The following is a 20,910-nucleotide window of genomic DNA, read 5'->3' as shown; positions in this document are numbered from 1 at the left end:
CGAGATTCAGAATCTACCTTTTTAGGAGATGCACTCCGAGCAGTCTTTTCGCTGTCGGGCTGAGAAGAAGAAGACATGTCAACAGGACGGGGAGGACCCATTGGTTCAGTAGGAGGAGATGATCGAGGTGAACGGTCAGTCCGGGCCCTTGATTTCTCCCTTCGCGGAGACGAGTCACTACGGGATGACTTGTCCCTCTTCCTACGAACCAAATTCTTAAGTGGTTCATTGCTGAAATCGTCTCGGGAAGGACGAGGAGAATCGCGACGAGGAGACCGCTCTCTCCGAGGAGAACGTTCGTCACGACGAGGTGTTAACCTATAAGCAGCAACGGATCTGGCTCCCTCGGAGCTGTTATCATCAACCAGCAGGGTCCTGCTGTAATCTTTTTTGTCAATGGCGGCCGCAAGGAACGCCTTGTTTTCATCACAAGCCTCTGCTATCGGCTTGGAGAGTTTCTTACGCTGGGCAGTAAGGGCCCGAGCTGACATTCCCTGAGTTGAGGGAGGAGGCGGAAGACGATGAAGTAGATTGGGAGGACTCATCCTGAGTTTTCGGTTGGCCTCGACAAACCGATCGAGGGTGAAAGAATTCCAAAGGGTTTCCCCTTCAAGGATTGTTTGAAGAACTTGACAAATTCTTCAGTCGGGAGAGTTGAAGCGATGAGAGCTGCGAAATGAAACAACGAATTTGGTCAGTAAAGAAATAATAATGAACAGGAAAGGAATATACGACCTAGTCTCTACCAGGTTTCGTAGACCACTTCGATGGGAGTACATCGGAAAGATTCCCAATCGAAGCAGGAGTTTTCTTAATCAGAAACCAAGGATGGTGCCAGTTTTCATCCTTGTTTGGGAGGTGCGAGATGACGTTTCTATTGGCATTTGGGTATGCCGAGAAGTATCCTGTTTTCTTTGACGAACTTCTCACACTTAGAAGTTTATTCAGCTCGGGGACTCCAATGACGTAGCCAGCCTCCGCCGCAACGGTTATAATCCCGAGGATGGTTCGGAGGAGATTGGGGGTTAATTGAGGTAAAGCAATCTCGAGAGCCGCCAAGAATCGAACTAGGGCTTCGGGAAGGGGGAAGGTCAATCCGCAGCCCTTGAAGTAAATTTCGTAAACACAAAAGTAGCCGACACGGTGGTTCTCCGGGGATTCCGTAGGATCGGCTATTTGCGCCTCCGCTATAATTCCAGGAGGAATTTGACAAAGCCCCTTTAATCGCTCAAGGGATTGAAGAGTACAGGTGGATTTGTAATGAGGGCCGGCGATATCGTTAGGACGAGTGCATTCGTCATTACTAGAACGCTTCTCGTCGTAAGACGGAGATTCAGGTCTTTCAGAATCAGAAGTCATCGGATAAAAATGAAAAATTCAAGATCCGGCGAAGAGGGGTTCGGTGAAGAAAAGTAGAGAGAAGTTTTGATTAAAGCACAAAAGTAAAAGAAGGAAGTAATGGTGAAAAGAAGTTACCTCACACAAACTAATGATGAAACCGCCTTGGAAGTTGTGTGGGAAGTGGGAAGGTTTTTTCCCGTTTTAATAGTAATTAAGTAATATACGGTCATAATGATGACAGATGTCAATCGGGTAAAAATGGCTAGTGCCGAAATTAAAGGAGTGATGAGATTTTCGGCGGGAAATCAGAAAGATTCTCGAGCGCAATCTTTGGTCATTTAAAGCATTTAAAGTCCTCCGAATTGGAATGAAACTTCGAAGAACTTGGGGGGCTAATTGTTGGTGTCGGATCCCGCACCAGAAGTCCGAGACCAACCAAAGATTGCCACGTAGTCAAGATAATGGCCCATAAAGGATAAAGCCCATTGGACCCGTGAGCCGAGGGAACGGTCGAAGTGGTTGTCACCACTTCGAGAATCCGAAGTGACTGCACTGTGACATGAGTTCGGTGTAGAAGACACGGGTAAGTCGGTTCAAGGACAATTGGGCCAAAAAGGCGAGGCCCATGAAGATCAGAGTCAACTCAAATTCAAACGTTGAAGCATTAAAGTCAAAGAATCAAAACGGACACATTTAAGAAGGAATAATTGTACTTAATTACTCAGTTTAATGACGTTTCTCTATGTATAAATATAAAGGCCAATGGCCATGTAAAGGTGATCTGGTCTCTCGAGCAAGAAATACGATAGCAATTTTTGTGTTCATAAGCCTTTTTACATTCTTATTTTTTGTCCCTCAAGAATAATCTTTTCTACTAATAAAAATACTTGAGTGTGTGAATCCGACATCCACAGTTTGAAACTTACGGTAGCAAACATATCATACACAATTAACACAACTAGAATAATCTTGATATAAGGATTAAAACTTTTCATTTGTCGGTTTCACATTTCCAAATTGGTTCAAGCCGGTTAATTTAATTACTTGGTTGACAAAAAATTTATATATATGCGACAAGATCATAAATTAAGAACTATAGTTAAATGTGTGATGTGTGATGTGTGAGTGAACTAGGCCTGGGCATTCGGTTTCGGTTCGGTTATTTTCGGTTTCGGTTAGTTTGAATATGGTAATATAATAACCATTCAGATACTCACAGTGAGTCTGTGACAGAGAATGGGTAAAGAGGTTGGAGAATCCGAAGCAGGAGGGTCCATAAAACTGGCTTTCGTCTTCCACACTCTCGTTACTGCCTCAGTCTTCATTTTTCTTGAATAAGTCTCTCGTTACCAATTAGTTTTCTTTTTTTTTTTTTTTTTTTTTGTGAAACTCCAATTAGTTTTCTAAGTTTATTATTTTATTCATGGATGTATAGAAAAATGGTTTTTGATAGATCACTCTTGATAGATTTCTTTAAAAATATTGGCAATCTTGGATTTTGACGGACGAAAGCCTTTAACAGAAATAAAATTAGGCTTAATATGGACAACTGCCAAAAAAGGAGATGATGGCCTAACTTCTTAGTGGATACAACAACAAAAACTCGTAGTGGCGACTATAGACGTCAATAACTATTATGAAGACTATTTTTTCGTGCAATCCATATAACCCTTGTTCTAAAAATCGGCCGCCTAGGCGCTGATCGGAGGAGCACCGCGGCGATTTCGTCCAAATCGGTGAGAAAAATCGGAGATCCGATTTTTTGTCCGCCTGGACCGCCTAGGCGGCCGCCTAGCCCGCCTAGACGGCGCCTAGCCCATTTTTTTTTTTTTTTTTTTTTTTTTACTTTTTTTCATCTAAAATTCAAAACGTCCTACTTATGTTCGTAATTTGTATAAAAATCATAAATTTAAAATTAAAATCTTTTTTCATGTGTTTAATACAATTTTAAAAACAATATTATATAAATTTCTTAATTATAATGGATTAATATGTTTTTAAAATATTAAATAGCCCTAAAACTAATCCTCGATTAATCCCCGTGTAATCCCCGATTTTCTTGCTAGGCGCTAGGCGCACCCTCACCGCCCGACTAGCGCCTATCGATTTTTTGAACACGGCATATAAGTATCTAACTTTTATATTTTGATAACTAGAGTATTCCCGAAATTAATCCAAGCTATTTTTTGAGGTGTGATTTGCAATCGTAGAAGAAGAACTCGTATCATGGTTCTTTAACCCCATTAAAAAATCAACAATTAGAGACCACCATAAATTTGGTTTAAATTATTATGAATTTATTATAATTAATATTTCACCTTTTGCATATTTTTGGTATAGTTTTTTAATTATTTCATGTTAAAATAGAATAATGCTAATATTCAATGTAAAAGACATTCGGTATTCTAGGTGTTCTAAATGATAAATGTTTGGTGTTTAAAACAATCAACATCCCTAGAATTATGGTTGATCAAGTTAATAAGATTGCATGAGAAAGATAATTGTGCACACAAAACTTTGTACATAGGATTAGGAATATAATGTGTAGAAGAAAGAACAAAGAGTTGCTTTACCGATGGGAGACTATGACTTAGTGGCGAAATAGAAAGGTTGGGTATTTCATCGTGTAGTTAAAATACATTTTTATTGTTTGTGTCTGTCATATTTAGATCACATTTTTCTTCAAATAAATTGGTTTCAGGACACAAGCATGTGATGCTGATTTGGGAAAATATGCCCCAAACGCTAGAAAGAGGTTTTTTATTAAAGGTAACGTCTAGGAATATGCAACTAAAATTTTTTAAGGGAATAAATAGCAACTCAATTCGTAATATCCAGGAACTCGGTTTTTTTAGGGGTTAGTAAGACCAAGGGAATGAAGTTTCAAATCCAAAAATTTGAATTTTTTTGAAACCCAGGGGGTTTAATAATAAGATTTAGTTTCAGAGAATTCAAGGGTTATTACCCTTGTTCAAGAAGGTATTCTTGTTCAGAATGTATTCTTTGTCTTAATAAAATCTCTATTTCTCAAATGAAACCAATTAAGAGTATTAGACCATACCAGATCCAATATGAATTAGGAGAGGAAAAAGAGAATAGTTTGTTGAACCTTTTTTCTGTTCTTATTTTCAACAGCTTTTTGGCATGTGATCTTATTTTAAAGTTAGAGATCCCCCCCCACACACACACAAAATACCAACTTTACATGTTTTAAAATTAAAAAGGATGTAACATAATACTTTACGAATGAATTGTTAACATAACTGAAAGCAAAGTGTGTATCCCACTTGTCACAACAGACAAATTAATATGAATAGGAAATAAATCACATTGACCATGCAATGTGTATCCCACTTGTACCCATTTTGGAACCCAAAACAGGTTTTTGAGATGGATAATCACTGCAGCTTTATTGTGTGTACTTTGTAATTAAAATTGTCTTAAAATGTGTTTTCCTTATCATTGAACCAAATGAACTTGATATTAATGTTTTCTTGTTGTTGTGATTACAATGAAAGTTTGGTAAGTTATAATATTACCAATGTGGCTAGTGTTCCAGAAAAATTTATTCGTTGTGCATACTATTTAACTTGCACGTTTTGGCTAAATTGAGATTTGTCGGAATAAACTCAACTTAACACTATGTTAAGTTTGGCTAACGTTTGGACTGTTCCGACTAACTTAATTCAAAGTTGAACATTTATTTAGTTATGGATAAAATTTTTGTTTTTTTTTGGACCAAAATGTGTAAGTTGTAGATTTTTTTTTATACTTTTTTCTAATAAAAAATATATTGGTCATTCTATTAATTTTTAACTGATTTAAATATAAACTCAAAAAAAAAAACTATGACATAAGTTTTTTTGTACTATCTAGTATATACTTATAACATATCATATCTTTTGGGGTTTGATTTTTTATCTATGCAATTAAACCTAGATATAATTTTATTGGTACATTGAATTGGACTAAAACATCAAGAAACATGCCAATTGTCATACAGGTCAAGGCTAGTTTTCTCATTGGCCACACAAATATTATATTACATTATATATGTGTAAAGCATATAATACAGCATAGACAAAATCAATGGCTCTCAAAGTTTCCACCGAATTTAAACGAAATTCCTGACCTATCAACCTTAACTTTATTTAGTATTCCAAAATAATTAAAAGTACATATATACTTCAGTTTTGATAACATGAGAGACTTATATTCTATAATTCTGTATACCTAATTTTTTGTACGGATGATTTAAGATGATGTAAGATAAACTTGAAAATATCCATTATATTTATATACTCTACGTACACATTTTATTCTAAATTATGATGTAAAATGTGAATCATTGTTTATAAAAAAAACTTTGCACTTTCCTTTAACACAATTAACCACATACAAATGGGTAATGCAATCCCACTAGAAACATACAAGAAGGCAATTTTTTTTTTTGTCTCCAGTATATTGGTTTGAAATTTATTTTTTTATCATTACTTCAAAATATAATTTTAATTTTAATCAATTATACCATTCATGTACATTAATAAGTTGTGGCTGTTAGAAAGTATATTTTATTTTTTTGGTACAAAATTTCAAATTTATTGATCAACAAAGGAGGTTATTGTTAAAGTACTAATATTTATTTGAGCAGTTGATTATATTTAATGTAGTATATATATAAAATAAAAGTATGTGATTAGAGAGCAATGATTTGGCATCATTTGTATGCTCTTAGTGCTGTAATTTGTCACAATAATTTTTTTAAAGCATATATATATATATATATATATATAGTAGTATTATTGTTTTATATATCTACTTTTTTCATTTGACTCTTTAATTGTATTTATAATTTAAAAGCCGCCTCTAAAAGATGAAGATGGCGTGTAAAGTGATACATTTTGTTAGTAGTTTTTGAAGGAAACAACAAAAAAATGCAAAGTGGAATTAATCCGCAATTAATAAGCCTTTTGTTAGAACTCAATTTCCATCCATGTGCTGCCTTCTAAAGCAACTACACACGAATATTCTATAGATATGCATCTCTATTTGTGTGCATGATACTATTTTCAACGAAACTATCATCATAGTTATATAATGAGTCGTGACTATGATGGATGATTAAGTTTAAGTGATTTGGTAAAAGATACTTTAGTAAAGGAAGATGGTGCGATTAGAAACAAATGAGAAAATTTAACAAAAAATCGATTGTTGATATTTTAATGGTTTAAATAGTAAAAGTAGTTAAAACAGTATAAAGTAAAAGTTATTAAAATATTTAATAAAAACGCATTATACAATTTAACAAAAAAAAGTTATACACTACATTGCCTCTTGTCAATTTATAGGTAGCAGCAAGCAAAGCACCCCAAACTTACATGTGGTCAAATTTTTCATTACAAAAAAAAAAAATGATTTCTGAGTGATATTATGTCATTCCATTAGTTATATCTTTGCAACATAATAGTGATGAGATAATAACTATCTGTTGAACAAATTTCCATTGCTAATTAATTATTAAAAAAATTGGTTAACATATAATTTTTGATAAAATTACGACATAATTTATAAATCTGCCAACATCCGTAGGAGTCTATCTCCATTACATACCGAAGTCGAGGCCCTTCTCTGGGCGATGAAGTGTATGATTGGCGCAGATAATCAGGAGGTAGCGTTTTTTACAGACTGTTCTGACCTGGTGAAGATGGTGTCTTCTCCAACCGAATGGCCGGCGTTTTTAGTGTATTTGGAGGAATTTCAGAGCGACAAGGAAGAATTCTTAAGTTTTTATATTATCTTTAATTTCTCGTAGAGCAAATGTTAAAACGGACTCTCTGGCACGAAAAGTTCGTACAGAACCGCTTCACATCACATATGTAAACAACATTCCTCATGAATGGCTTTTCTAAGTATTAATTAACTTCGGATGACAAAAAAAAAAAAAAAAAGACAACAAAAAGTAAAGTTATGCTTGAAAAAGACAGAGTCGTTTGCGTTAGAGAGTAAGGAAACTAAAATTAATATGAAAAGGGACCTCCGAAATCACATGCCAATGAGATGATAGATTCTACAAAGAAAAGATTCGTTTTTCGAAAAGAATATTCATATCCTTCCCTAGAATATGACTTCACAGTCCAAGAAGAGATCCATGTATTCGAACACTAAACCATCTCGCATGAGCCTGTTTTGGGTAAAATTAAACAGTTTTAAATACATCTTATTTTGGATTTTCTGCACGTTAATTCATATGGTAAAAAATAATTACGAAATGAGAGATAGCTATGTAACTAGGCAGAAGTTCCCGTCTTAGGACCATTCCCTTTCATTTCACCAAAACTTGTGGTACATTTGCATGTAAAAAAAAAAAAGAGTGTCTTTCACAAGATTTTATCACCCAATGTGTGTGATATAACTAGAAACTCTTCACATGCATGACTTCAATTTACCACACAAGTATGGCTACATTTTTCTCTCATCCTTGGACCACACACACAGACAATCATATAACCATATATATTTAATACGTTAGACGTATTGTCCATAATTATGTAGTTTCAAACTTTCAATTACAATAGAAACAAAAAAAGTTGAGAAAAGGATTTCGAGGAATTAATAACCGGGAGTAGCAGGTCGTCATCTCACACCCTACAAACTAAAACTTACTAAAAGGTAAGACCGACCAAAAAAAACAAATTTTGAAAGCAAAAAAAAAAAAAAAATGTTTAAGACATGAGAAAATTAGAAAACCGAGATATCAGGTTACCACTCAAAGAAAGCTTTTTTTTTTAAGTTATTAGAATATGACCCGCGGTACACCGCGATAGCAGTTATGAGAAGAGCATTAAAGTGTGTTTGCAAGATTTATCATACAGTTTTTTTTATGTGTTTGATGATGTTATAAACGTATCCCTCTGTTCCTACAAGATTGATGTTTTAGAGTTTTCACATATACTAGAAACAATCATTGTTTGATTATTTGTCAATCATTTTCTTAAATTAAATATTTTTTAATAAATTTGAACCAATAGTAATATGAAATAGTTAATCATTACGTCTTGAAATCTACGATTTATTAATATTAATTAATAAAAATAAAAATAAAAACCTAGAAAATCTCAAAATACTAAAACATCAATCTTTTAAGAACAGAAAGAGTAGTAATTTATAGGCTCCAAAGTTAGGTCACATATCTCTTGAACGTCAAACATAATATATTCGATACCATAACTAAATTAGAATAAAATCTATGTAATCGTTTAGTATTTATGAATATGCTATCAAACCGATTATGAAGATTATATTGAATAGTTAGTTTCTAAAAAATCGATATAGTGAATAGTTCCGTAAATAGTTTCTAAAAAGTCGATTTAGTGAATATTTTGGAGAGAAGAAATCCCAGTAAATAATCGAGATTTTAGAAAGAAAGAATCGATAATATTGGGAAAGATTTTAGCAAACGATTTATTAGAGAAATATCTATCAGAAAAAAAAACTGACAGAAAAACTTAACTAAATAAAAAAGTAAATTTTCTGTTTTTTCTTTTAAAAATATTGGATTTATAAGAAATGTTACCATCTGAGTTGCTTTTTCCCGGGAAAGGATTTAACGACCATAAGACTAACCCAAACGTCGCTATAAATAGAGAGATCCATCTTCTTCTTCTCCATCGTCCACCTTATAAATCTTTTTTTACCCCCAAAAGAAAAAAAAAAAAAAAAAACTCTTTCTTTACACAAAATAGATATTTCGAGACAACAAAAAAAGTCTCGATTTTTTCTTCTTTTCCGAGGAATGCTCGTTGAACCCCTCCTAGATCGTATGATTTAGAATCGAGGGTTTTCTTCTGATTCGTAAAATCTTTTGTCTTTTGGTGAAAAAATGGAGCAGAAGAGCGTGCTGTTATCAGCTTTAGGAGTTGGTGTTGGGTTAGGGATTGGTTTAGCATCAGGTCAAAGTTTGGGAAGATGGGCAAACGGGTCGGGTTCTGTTGAAGATGGACTCACCGGAGAACAGATTGAGCAAGAGTTGATGAGACAAATTGTTGATGGTAGAGAGAGTACTGTCACTTTTGATGAGTTTCCGTATTTCTTAAGGTAACTTCAGAACAAAACAACAAAAGCTCTGTTCTTTGTGTTTTTTTTTCAGATTTATATAGTTTTATTATGACTTGAGGTTAATCAAGGATTCAATGTTCTTTAGGAATTTTTCAGATCTATGGATTTTTAGATAAGAGTCTGATTGATTGACAAAAGCTACCAACTTGGCAAGTTGGTTATGAATTTTTTACATCTTCCAGCTGTCAAAAAGATTGAATCTTTGGAAGAAAGAAATAACTTGGCAAGTTGGTTATGTTTTCACTAAATTTTAAGGATTTGATTTCTCTTTGGTGGTAAAAGAATCTTAGAATCTATGAGTATATTTGGATTAAGAGAATGATAGAGATGTGAAATTCTATGAATGAAAAGTTTGCTTTTTTTCTTCCTAAAAAAAATGATGGAAAGTGGGGTAGGTTAGTTGCACAATAAGCATGTGGATGATTTGGCAAAGACAGAGAGAGAGAGAGAGAGAGAAATAGAAAGAATCTCACATGTGATTCTACTAATTTAGTTAATCCTTTTCTGCTACACTGTTTTTTGGATACTATTGAATCCAGTCTGTAATATATTAGATTACTTAGTAAACCAAAAATATAGCAAGTTCTAATAGTAATGTGAATGAGATTGAATACAACTTTGTCATAAATCAGTATAATTAGTGAATTATACATTGTATATTTTTGATGTTCTTGGTAATAAGATGAATACATTTTTGAAATGGCAGCAAGAGAACTCGAGTATTATTGACAAGTGCAGCTTATGTTCATCTAAAAGAGTATGATATATCGAAGCACACTCGGAATCTTGCACCTGCGAGTAAAGCCATTCTTCTTTCCGGTCCTGCGGAGTTTTATCAGCAAATGCTTGCAAAAGCTTTGTCTCATTACTTTGAATCAAAGCTATTGTTGTTAGATATAACTGATTTCTCTATTAAGGTAAATCAGTCAATGCATATTTAATATTTCGACAGTAAAACAGAATAGCTCCTAAGCTTTCTCTTTTCTATTCTTTGGAAACAGATACAGAGTAAATATGGATGCACCAAGAGAGAGCCTGTAAGTTAGTACTTGTCCTGTGTTTTTTTTTATGCTGATGATTTCGGAGGAGTGATTCTGTTTTCTTCTCTTTATTGGTTTATAGTTTCACAAGAGGTCTATTTCTGAGTTAACATTAGACAAAATGTCGAGTTTGATGGGTTCCTTCTCTATGCTTTCTCAACGTGAAGTTGAACCAAGAGGTTAAAAACAACACAAACTCTTACCTCATTTTTTTCTCTTATTACTTCAAACATCATCTAAAGAGTTAACATTCTTGTAAATGCAGGGACATTGCGTCGACACACCAGTGGAAATGATCTTAAATCAAGGTTTGCCTTTGTTTTTCTTGGAGTTAGTTTTATCGATTTTTTTTCTTTATGAGCTCACTAGCTCCTTTGAATTCAGGAGTATTGAGAGCTCTAATCGTCCTCCAAGACACAAGAGAAATGCTTCTGCTGCTTCTGATATCAGTAGTATGTCTTCCCGCTCTTCAAGTTCTGTTTCAGGTTTGGAAACTGGTTACTATATCTGCTTCATACATTTATTCAACTTCAGGTTCTTACATTCTCTTTGTTTCATCTATGCCTTTTTATGGCTTCTAGCTTCCAGCAGACGCAGTACAAATCTATGTTTCGACGAGAAACTTTTCCTGCAGTCACTTTACAAGGTACTGAATATACCTTTTCACAAGTTTGCTAAATTGTTTTTCATTGGACTTTTCATAATTGTGGTCTTCTTGCAGGTCTTGGTGTCTGTATCGGAAACAACTCCGCTAATAATATACTTGAGAGATGTTGAGAAGCTTCTTGAGTCAGAAAGATTCTACAAGTTGTTCCAAAGGCTCTTGAACAAGCTCTCTGGTCCGGTCTTGATTCTTGGCTCAAGAGTATTAGAACCCGAAGATGATTGCCAAGAAGTAGGCGAAGGGATTTCCGCTCTATTTCCTTACAACATCGAGATCAGACCACCAGAGGATGAATCTCAGCTCGTTAGCTGGAAATCTCGGTTAGAAGATGACATGAAAATGATTCAATTTCAAGACAACAAGAACCACATTGCAGAGGTTCTTGCTGCTAATGATATCCAATGCGATGACTTAGCTTCGATATGCCACGCAGATACAATGTGTTTGAGTAACCACATTGAGGAAATTGTGGTTTCTGCAATCACTTATCATTTGATACACACCAAAGAACCGGAATACAGAAACGGAAAGCTTGTAATATCTTCCAGAAGGTAAGCACAAGAATCTTTTTATTTTATTCATTCGCAGTTACTAACTGATCTTCCAGCTAATTAACTGACTCATGATCTTGAAACAGTTTGTCTCATGGACTTGGTATATTCCAAGAAGGTGGAAACAGATCATTCGAAGACTCCTTGAAGCTAGACACAAACACTGACTCTAAGCGAAAAGAAGGAGAAGTATGTTCAAAGAGTGAGTCAAAATCTGGCCCTGAAAACAAAAACGAGTCAGAAATATCGCTTCCTTCAAACAAAAACGACAATCCTTTGCCTCCAAAAGCACCTGAGGTTGTTCCTGATAATGAGTTTGAGAAGCGTATAAGACCAGAAGTTATACCAGCAAATGAGATTGGTGTGACATTTGCAGATATTGGTTCTCTAGACGAAACAAAAGATTCACTTCAAGAACTTGTAATGCTTCCACTTCGAAGACCGGATCTCTTTCAAGGCGGTCTTCTCAAGCCATGTAGAGGAATCCTATTATTCGGTCCACCTGGTACTGGCAAAACAATGCTAGCAAAAGCAATCGCAAATGAAGCTGGAGCTAGTTTCATCAATGTCTCCATGTCTACAATCACTTCGAAATGGTTTGGAGAAGACGAGAAAAACGTGAGAGCTCTGTTTACTTTAGCAGCTAAAGTATCTCCAACGATTATATTTGTGGATGAAGTTGATAGTATGTTGGGACAAAGGACAAGAGTTGGAGAGCATGAAGCTATGAGGAAAATTAAGAATGAGTTTATGACGCATTGGGATGGGCTAATGACGAAACCCGGTGAAAGGATTCTCGTTCTTGCAGCGACAAACAGACCGTTTGATCTTGATGAAGCTATCATTAGGAGGTTTGAGCGAAGGTACTAACCAAATTTTGGAAAATGCAAAAAGCTTTAAATCAGTCTTAATGAATATATTGTGACTGATTTTTCTTTTGTGTTGGATATAACAGAATAATGGTGGGACTTCCTTCGATTGAGAGCAGAGAGAAGATCTTGAGAACTTTGTTGTTGAAAGAGAAAACAGAGAATCTTGATTTCCATGAGCTTGGACAGATGACAGAAGGCTACAGTGGAAGTGATCTCAAGGTCTGTGTCTTCACTAACCATAACCAAAGACTGTCGTGTAAAATCATTGGACACTGACTGTTTTTTAAACTTTATTGTACAAACAGAACTTATGCATTACAGCTGCGTATAGACCGGTTAGAGAGCTGATTCAGCAGGAAAGATTGAAAGATCAGGTAAAAGACTACAAAAGACCCTCTCTATTGCTTGCACTCGTTATTGATCAAATTCTCTACGGGTTGTGAAATTTCTTGGTGGTTTTAGGAGAGGAAGAAGAGAGAAGAAGCAGGAAAAGGCACAGAAGAACCAAAAGAAAAAGAAGAAGCAGAAGCTTCTGAGGAGAGAGTTATTACATTGAGACCTTTGAACATGGAAGACATGAGAAAAGCTAAAAACCAGGTCTAACAAACATCTTATCCCATTTTGTCAAGAAAAGACAAGAAAACTAAAAACCCTAACTAGATCTGTTGTTGTTGCGTTATTGCAGGTAGCTGCGAGTTTTGCATCAGAAGGAGCAGGATTGAATGAGCTGAAGCAATGGAATGATTTGTATGGAGAAGGAGGCTCAAGGAAAAAGGAACAACTCACTTACTTCCTCTGAAATTTGCAAAAATGTGAATGTATATTTCTTGGTACACAAGATATATAAGATCCGGCATATCACAAAGAAAGAGTCTACAATTACTTGTTTAGGCCATTCCATTTTTAGATAAACTTCTTAGGTTCATCTTATTCTCTTTCTTTTTTGGGTTTTATAGAATTTTCCTCAAAACTGTGATTTTTTATATGTTCATATTTATGTCATTGTGAATGTGTTAGTTAATGTAGTAAACATATTTATATAAATATTATGATTGTTTTGAGTCTTGTTACATAGAAATTTCATATATTTGAACTAGAAATCGAATGAAAAGAAATGAACGGAGACCATTTGGAGGGAAAGAAATGAACAGAGACACGGTAAAACACCGAACAATGCAGGCCAACTAATCAAATGGATCGACTCGCAAGTTAGAAATCAGATTACAACCATCCGCGTCGATATGAAGCCTGCTTCCAAGCTTGGCTTCAAACCCAACCCTAAGTCTTAGCAAACTCAATTAAAATTTCAGATTTTAACTCTTTCAAACTCTGGATGCACTAGTTGTAACAACGTTATTTTTCTTTTAAATAGTATAATTTAACATTAAATTCAAAAAAAAAAAATCGAATGAAAAACCAAAACTATACCAACCCATGTCTTATACCGGTTCCGGTTTGATTTGGAATTGAGTAAATTACACAAAACCGCTATAATGAAAAGAACCTCGACGATGATTTTCTGATCCCAGAAAAAAGGAGAAATGGAGAGATACCAAAATCTAATGGTAGGAGAAGCTTTATCGAAGAATCGTCTTTACTCATTTGCTTGCAATGAACTAAGCTCCATTTTGAATCTTGCTTACGCTCGATTACCCAAAAATGTCAAAGCTTTGATCTTTCGTGATACTCTCTCCGCTTTTCGTCTTCTTCCCGAGTAAGTACTAAATTCATCTCAATTGCGAGTATTTAGGGTTCTTTTGAGGCTCTAGTTTAGGGTTTTTCTGTGTTGAGATTTTGTTCATCTGTTGTAGCTGAATTCTTAGGGTTGATAGAATCGAAAAATATCAATAAAGTTGGGAACTTTCAGCCAACCATGAAGCAGAGGATTGATCTTTGAATGGCTTTACTTGTGCCAATCAAATTAGCTTGAGTCTTTGTATTTGCATATACAATTTGCAAACAAATTAGAAATTGTAGAATGTTGTGATTTTTTTTTTTGAATAACACAAACATTTCTAGTGTTTTACAACTTTGCTTTGTGCTGAATATCAGCAGATAATTCAATGTTATGGTTCCTGTATCTGTTGATTAAAAGTCCCGAATATCGAACCAAAGGTGGGAAATTTTCTTAGATTATCGCCAACCATGAAGCAGAGGATTAAGTCTAGTTTGGGGTTGGTTCTTCGAATGGCTTTATTTCATGCCAATAGATTATGGGATTCACTGATTCTCTGTGTTTGCATTTCTCATTTGCAAAAAATAATTGTAAGAAAAGCTAAAATGTTCTGTTTCAATGTTAATATAAGAACAAGATTTTAGTAATGTGAACGTAATGGCAAGTTTTTTCTTGGATTGGAACAATCGAATTTGAGCCCTTAGTGTGACAATAAGGCTACTCAAGAGAACATCATTCCTATAGTACACAAATCTCTTAGATTCTTGATATGTTTTTGCAATTGCAAATCTATGTTTCTTCTTCTAAGTCTATTAAGACTAATACTACTAACCGTTTCTGTATTTTTTTATATTTAGCATCAATACATCAGCTGCTGTTTCAGCCGCTAACCTTCTCCTGAAGAGCGTAGAAGCTGTGCTCCCCAAACAGAAGAAGAATTTAGCCATTGTAGAATTCAAGCAGGCAAAAGTAGCACTAAAGAGACGCAGTAAGAGCTGTGAGGAAAAAGATATAGGTATGTTTTCTAGTTATCTTTCTTGAAATGTCTTCTTTAATATCCCGAGATAATCCTTCACCATGTGTAAATCCCTTTTTTCAGATATTCCTTCACTTCCACAAGATATCCTTATTCACATCTTCAGTTTCCTCGATGTATCGTCCTTACTTTCCTCAGCTCAAGTGTCTCGGTACTTCCTCCTCTATATTTCCACATTGCCGAGTCTTTTGCTTCTTCTGTTTTTCCTTCTACTTATTTGTTTTGTTTCATATGTTTGTAGCTCATGGAACCAAGCAACGCATGAGAACTCTCTGTGGCAAACACAATTTGACCTTCACTTCAATCAAAAGGTCTTGATTCGTATTCAGTCCGGTATTGACTGGAGAGAAGCCTTTAAGAATGCATTTATCGGTTAGGGCTTTTGTCCACGGTTTTATCTTCTCCCTATCAGAAACTGCCGCTTTCTCTATTATGTAATTTCTAAAGTAAACTTTGTGTAACCGTGCAGCGGCTAATTCATCAAAGGCGTTGAGATCTGGTCGGGGATACTGCAGTTACTGTGATTCTATTGTTTGGCACGACGACTTGAGATGTGCAAACAGACAATGTCGGTTGAAATCAGGCAACAAGCCACTCGACCTCATATCAACTCACCAGGTAAGCTATTCCCTTGAAATGTTCGTCGCGTTTTGTCTACTTACTGAGCTAGTTATTCATCTGCTTTTGGTGGTTTTGTTACCTCACAGGTTGTCAACTACTTACTGGGAATAGAGAGTTCTGATGATGAAAGCGAATCAGACGATGAAGCCTTTCCTGGACGACTATGGAAACTTTCTTACGTATAAACAAAACATTCATACATCACTTGTAAATCACTAAAGAGAAATATATTTCGGCCCATTATGGGCTTGTGGTGCCTAATCGGACCATTTGGCCCTATCAAAATTCAAGAATGTTAGAGGCTTATAGCCTATTTGTGTAGAAACAAAAGTTAATTAATGCTTGAAACAATGAAAACCTAATTACTTTGTGACTCATATTGTCTATCAGAGATTGGAGAAAAAAGGATGAACTTATTATATGTTTAAAATATTGAAGAAGCTAGTAAGCTAATGTGTAAATAAATGGAAGTCTACACAATGTTTATTATATACATATTATAAGTAACCTAATGATAATTAGTCGTGGAAACCATTAACATTAGGGTCTTTTTTAATGAAGCACATTTTCTTAAGGTAAAGAGCTACTATTGAATTATATCTTCAAGTTTCTTTATGTTATAAATGTTTGTAAGCACCTTTTAATAGACCAAAACATAAAAATTCGTTCAATTCCTAATTAACAATTCTATTAATGTGATAATGCATACACACATTCCATGACAATTGCGTGGATGTAGTTACGAACGTATGAGTAGGCATAACTTTTGCATTATTCTATAGATCATATTTAGGTCTAACAGTATAAGCACTTTAGTCGGGTATAGCCCAATGCTATCCTTAGAAAACTACTCCCTCTGTTCCTAGAAGTTTGATGTTCTAGTGTTTTAGGTTTGTTCCACAAAGATTGATTTTATACATTTTTTCTTTATTTTTAATTAATTGATATTAATAAATCGTAGATTTCAAGACATAATGATTAACTGTTTCAGATTACTATTGGTTCATAGTTTATTAAAAAATGTTTAATAAAAATAAATAATTAAACAATGATTGTTTCTTAAAATATGTGAAATCTCTAGAAAATCAATCTTCTAGGAACAGAGGGAGTATTGCACAGTCAAAACTCAAAACCAACAAAAAAGAAAAATTATTACTACTATATAGTTATCCTTTTTCTTTTTATGTCACCAGCTATTAAATAGGTTAACTACAGCCAAGTATAAACCAACTTCCTAGTAAAGAATGCTTTTAATGTATGTAACCAATAGAACTTTAATTGTTTTGGTTTCTTGGTTCATAGTTTTGGTGCATTAAAAGCAAGAATAGCAGAACAAATTTAGAAGCTTAAAATCGAATCGAAATACAAAAAAAAAAGGTAGGAAGACATCAAAAAGTAAAAAACAGAGTTAGCCTAATGAATAACTTATTAAAAACTAATGTTTTTGATTCTTACTTGTATTAAAGTTAAAAACAAAGTGTTTAACAAAAAAGAAAAGAAAAGTTAAAAGCAAACTGTTCTTTAAACTTTAAAGTGAAAGAGGGTGTAAAATTTTGAAATTCACAAAAGAAAGAGCTTTTCAAGTCAAAGCTTTTGAGGTTATAAACCTTTGATATACATCATAACAAATTTATACTAGTATATAACAATTTATTCTTTAAGAGTAGAGACAAAAGGAAAAATGAAGTATGTAAAATGGGCCAACTATACTTTTGTCATGGAAAGAACCCCAAGTTATCTTTATACACTTAAAGGTCAGAGTTCAGACCTCACAGAGCTAAACTCTTCTTCTTTTTCTGTGTAGTAAATGTTTCTTTTTGTCATTCTTTTTTATTTATTTCTGTGTTCTTCATTTTGTCTTGTTTTTTTATTTGGTACTAATTGATTTCATTATTTGTAAGAGTCAATTTGACGGTTTTTTAACTATAGTTTATGAAGATAAGAGCATTTTTACCTCTTTAACAAAAAAAAAAGAGCATCTTTACCTATATTTGGTGTTGTTAGAATATATTAGGGATACAGATTTATCAAGATTAGAAACAATCAATTGAAATTTATATGATCATGTTGCGGTCAAACCACGAGTCGCTCTTTCGCTTTTGGTTCCAGTTGAGCATGCATGGCATCTCTCGTTTTACCCGAAAAGTCCAAAGAGAAAAGTATGTTACGAGAGGTTTTTCTTCTTCCATGCTTCTCCTCTTTTCTTATAATTTTATTGTTAAAAATCATTATTAGTTTTGTAGTATTTGAACGTAAAAATATACTAATAGGCTATTTTCTTATTCAATTTTTATCGCAAATTTATATAAAGACATAAATATTTACAATATGAGAAAGAGTTAGTTTTGAGAAAAGGAAAAACGTTAATTATTTTATATATTTTATAAATACGTATTTTAGTTCCAGATATAAAAAATTAACGTATTTAAAAAAAAAAAAAAAGTACTTTAGCCTAAAGAAAAAGCTAATATCATGTGAGTTATGGCATAGAAAGCTAAATAAATGAAGACAACATATAGAACAAATTAACCTGTGCTTTAGAAAAAATAAAAAGCAAAGAAAAAAAAAAAGAAAAAAAAAAAGAAAAAAAAAAGAGAAAAAGAGAAAAAAAGCAAATTAAAATGCCATTTTTTCATATCTCTTTTTTCTTTCTTTACCAAAAAAAAAAAAAAGATAAAACCCATTTCGAAAAAGCTCACTTTCTCTTTCTTCTTCTTCTTTCTCCTTTCTATATATAAATCCTCACTTCACCATTTCCGTTGACAAAGCCAAACTCTTTACTCTCATCTCTCTTTCTTGCTCCATTACTCTCTCTCTCTCTCTCTCTCTCTCTCTCTAAATGGAAGCTCTTAGCTTTATGAAATTCTGGTTAACCAACAACAACACAACCATCAAACCTCGCCGTGAAATCAGAATCTCAGAATCCGCCGTCGATTCCACCACCGCATCAGAAGATCCCGAACTTGACCTCTACGAAGGAGACGATTCCTTCTTCGAACTCGAGATCTCTCTCTCCGATTTCAAAACAGAAAAACAGAGACTCGAAACGAAGACGTACTCTGTTTCTAACAAAAGCAAAGTCCTTCCTTTCGTTGATATCACTACAAAACAACAACAATCTCCGATCACTCTTTTGAAATCCGGACCAAAGTTTCGTGCTTTCTCATTCAAGAAGTCTGAAAAGTCAACGACGACTGAGAAGAAGAAAGAAGAAAACAACAGAGTCGACGACGACACAACGAGCTTCAGAAAAACGGCGAGCATTGCGAGATTACAACAAACAGACGACACGATGTTCGACGACTCTGTTTCGAAGAGATTCTTCAGTCTCATAAAACCTTTATACACCAAATCAACGAAGAAACATTCATCCTCGACGATTACATCTCCGTCGTCATCACCGGCGGCAAGGGAGAAACAGAGGAGTAATATTCCGTTGGGGATTCGAAGTGTAAGAAGACAACTTGGGAAGAGTCGGTCAGCTTCTGCGGCGATCGGAGGAATGTCTCCGGCGAACAGAGTTGATGAGTCTTTACAAGTTCAACAAGATGGTATTCAAAGTGCGATTCTTCATTGCAAGAGATCGTTTCACGGCTCCAGAGGTATGTTAAAAACAGAGTCTTTAAAAAAAAACAGAGTCTTGCTCTGTAATTTCTCAAATTTGATTATTGGTTTTTTGGTTAATCTTTATGGGTTTTATTTGATTTTCAGAATCTTCTTTGTTATCACGATCTACGAGTGAATCTTCTTCACAAGAGAAACTTAGTACTTCATCGTCTGAAGGTAAATTAGAAACTCTGTAATTGGATCATTTTTGTTTAGTTTTAATGTTAATTATGAAGAAAATGCTAATGACAATTTTTTTTTTTTTTTTGTAGATTCGTATTTGTTTTCAAGGATTTCAAGTGATTCAATGTCGGAGAAATCGATTGATAGCTTGACTTCAATTAAGGAACAGCGGGAGAAGATTAGCGATTAGGTTTAATTTTTATATAAAAAAATGAAATTAGGATTTTTGGTTATTTTGTTAAATTAGTTTGAAATGAAGAGTGAAGATGATGATGACAAAAACAGATAAATCTTGTGGCAGAGTCTCAGATTAGTGAAGGGTCTTGTTTTTGCCTTTGTACAGTGATGGATCATTATGTGAATCCTGACACCTTGAGAATTGAAAATATATATATTTATTACATATCTCTGTCGTCTTCATTTTGTCACACAGCTCCAAATGTGTCATATATTTTTTTGCATTCTCTTAGTAAAAAACGTGAAGAAAATAATCTTTTAGTAACAAGTTTTAAAATTTGCTACTTACCAAAAACAAAAAAGTTTTAAAATTTGCTTCCAAAAAATATAACAAAAAGTAAATGTTAATTAATGACTCTATAATAAAATGTAGCTGAATTTATTTAATTAATTTTATTATTATACTTAGCTTTTTGTTTGCCAACTACTCAACACATCAAATTATAGACTTACTTTGTACTGATCATGCTACTTATTAGGAAAGGAGGTGGGTAGATTCTCCTGGACAAATTATGATGTGTTAGATTTGTATCCTCATAACTAGTGTATCTTGCAAAAACATTATAATCTATAATACTCCCTATGTTCCTGAAAGTTTGATGTTCTATTATTTTAGGTTTGTTCCATAAAGATTGATTTTCTAGCTTTTTATTTTATTTTTTATTAATTGATATTAACAAATCGTAGATTTCAAGGCGTAATGATTACAAATAATTAACTGTTTTAGATTACTATTGGTTCATACATTATTAAAAATATTTAATAAAAAGAAAAAATTATGAAATGATTAAATCATGATTGTTTCTTAATATATGTGTAAACTCTAAAACATCAAATTTTCAGGAACAGAGGGAGTATCAATCATACTATATTAAAACTCAACATGAATCAAATTGAAATTTGTGCAAGAGTGTGCTTGTAATGGCTTATCTTTGATTTGTTCTTAGATGGCTTCTGTCGTATTTGTGG

The 20,910-nt window shown here is 33.8% G+C and overlaps 3 protein-coding genes across 3 annotated transcripts; all 3 read left to right on the top strand.

Annotated features, from left to right (window-relative positions):
* Positions 1-8,938: 8,938 nt before the first annotated feature.
* LOC9302010 (putative cell division cycle ATPase) lies at positions 8,939-13,648 on the top strand. Its single transcript, XM_021034696.1, has 13 exons — positions 8,939-9,435; positions 10,163-10,373; positions 10,458-10,493; positions 10,579-10,675; positions 10,762-10,804; positions 10,881-10,981; positions 11,078-11,142; positions 11,218-11,711; positions 11,798-12,574; positions 12,667-12,802; positions 12,889-12,957; positions 13,046-13,180; positions 13,269-13,648. The coding sequence occupies exons 1-13, from the start codon at positions 9,221-9,223 to the stop codon at positions 13,380-13,382; spliced, it is 2,493 nt and encodes an 830-aa protein (XP_020890355.1). The 5' UTR covers positions 8,939-9,220; the 3' UTR covers positions 13,383-13,648.
* Positions 13,649-14,085: 437 nt separating this feature from the next.
* On the top strand, positions 14,086-16,292 carry LOC9302009 (F-box protein At5g52880). Its single transcript, XM_002865889.2, has 6 exons — positions 14,086-14,297; positions 15,116-15,273; positions 15,358-15,445; positions 15,536-15,666; positions 15,764-15,912; positions 16,002-16,292. The coding sequence occupies exons 1-6, from the start codon at positions 14,125-14,127 to the stop codon at positions 16,098-16,100; spliced, it is 798 nt and encodes a 265-aa protein (XP_002865935.1). The 5' UTR covers positions 14,086-14,124; the 3' UTR covers positions 16,101-16,292.
* Positions 16,293-18,631: 2,339 nt separating this feature from the next.
* LOC9302008 (probable membrane-associated kinase regulator 5) lies at positions 18,632-20,111 on the top strand. The gene is made up of 3 exons (XM_002865888.2): positions 18,632-19,517; positions 19,627-19,698; positions 19,794-20,111. Exons 1-3 carry the CDS (start codon positions 18,755-18,757, stop codon positions 19,892-19,894), a joined length of 936 nt encoding a protein of 311 aa, XP_002865934.1. The 5' UTR covers positions 18,632-18,754; the 3' UTR covers positions 19,895-20,111.
* Positions 20,112-20,910: the final 799 nt, after the last annotated feature.

The sequence above is a fragment of the Arabidopsis lyrata genome (assembly GCF_000004255.2).
Source record: "Arabidopsis lyrata subsp. lyrata unplaced genomic scaffold ARALYscaffold_8, whole genome shotgun sequence".
In the NCBI taxonomy this organism is placed as follows: Eukaryota; Viridiplantae; Streptophyta; class Magnoliopsida; order Brassicales; family Brassicaceae; genus Arabidopsis; species Arabidopsis lyrata.
Note: the sequence above shows the minus strand (reverse complement) of the source record. Positions and strands in the feature narration are given on the sequence as shown.

What these genes read in the sequence shown, in the direction of transcription:
- LOC9302010 (XM_021034696.1), top strand. Translation starts at nt 9,221, where the DNA reads ATGGAGCAGAAGAGCGTGCTGTTATCAGCTTTAGGAGTTGGTGTTGGG. An exon ending in GAGTTTCCGTATTTCTTAAG is followed by an intron (nt 9,436 to 10,162) that starts GTAACTTCAGAA and finishes TTGAAATGGCAG; the next exon opens with CAAGAGAACTCGAGTATTAT. An exon ending in CTTGTAATATCTTCCAGAAG is followed by an intron (nt 11,712 to 11,797) that starts GTAAGCACAAGA and finishes ATCTTGAAACAG; the next exon opens with TTTGTCTCATGGACTTGGTA.
- LOC9302009 (XM_002865889.2), top strand. Translation starts at nt 14,125, where the DNA reads ATGGAGAGATACCAAAATCTAATGGTAGGAGAAGCTTTATCGAAGAAT. An exon ending in GCTTTTCGTCTTCTTCCCGA is followed by an intron (nt 14,298 to 15,115) that starts GTAAGTACTAAA and finishes TTTTATATTTAG; the next exon opens with CATCAATACATCAGCTGCTG. An exon ending in CTTTAAGAATGCATTTATCG is followed by an intron (nt 15,667 to 15,763) that starts GTTAGGGCTTTT and finishes GTAACCGTGCAG; the next exon opens with CGGCTAATTCATCAAAGGCG.
- LOC9302008 (XM_002865888.2), top strand. Translation starts at nt 18,755, where the DNA reads ATGGAAGCTCTTAGCTTTATGAAATTCTGGTTAACCAACAACAACACA. An exon ending in ATCGTTTCACGGCTCCAGAG is followed by an intron (nt 19,518 to 19,626) that starts GTATGTTAAAAA and finishes TTTGATTTTCAG; the next exon opens with AATCTTCTTTGTTATCACGA. An exon ending in TAGTACTTCATCGTCTGAAG is followed by an intron (nt 19,699 to 19,793) that starts GTAAATTAGAAA and finishes TTTTTTTTGTAG; the next exon opens with ATTCGTATTTGTTTTCAAGG.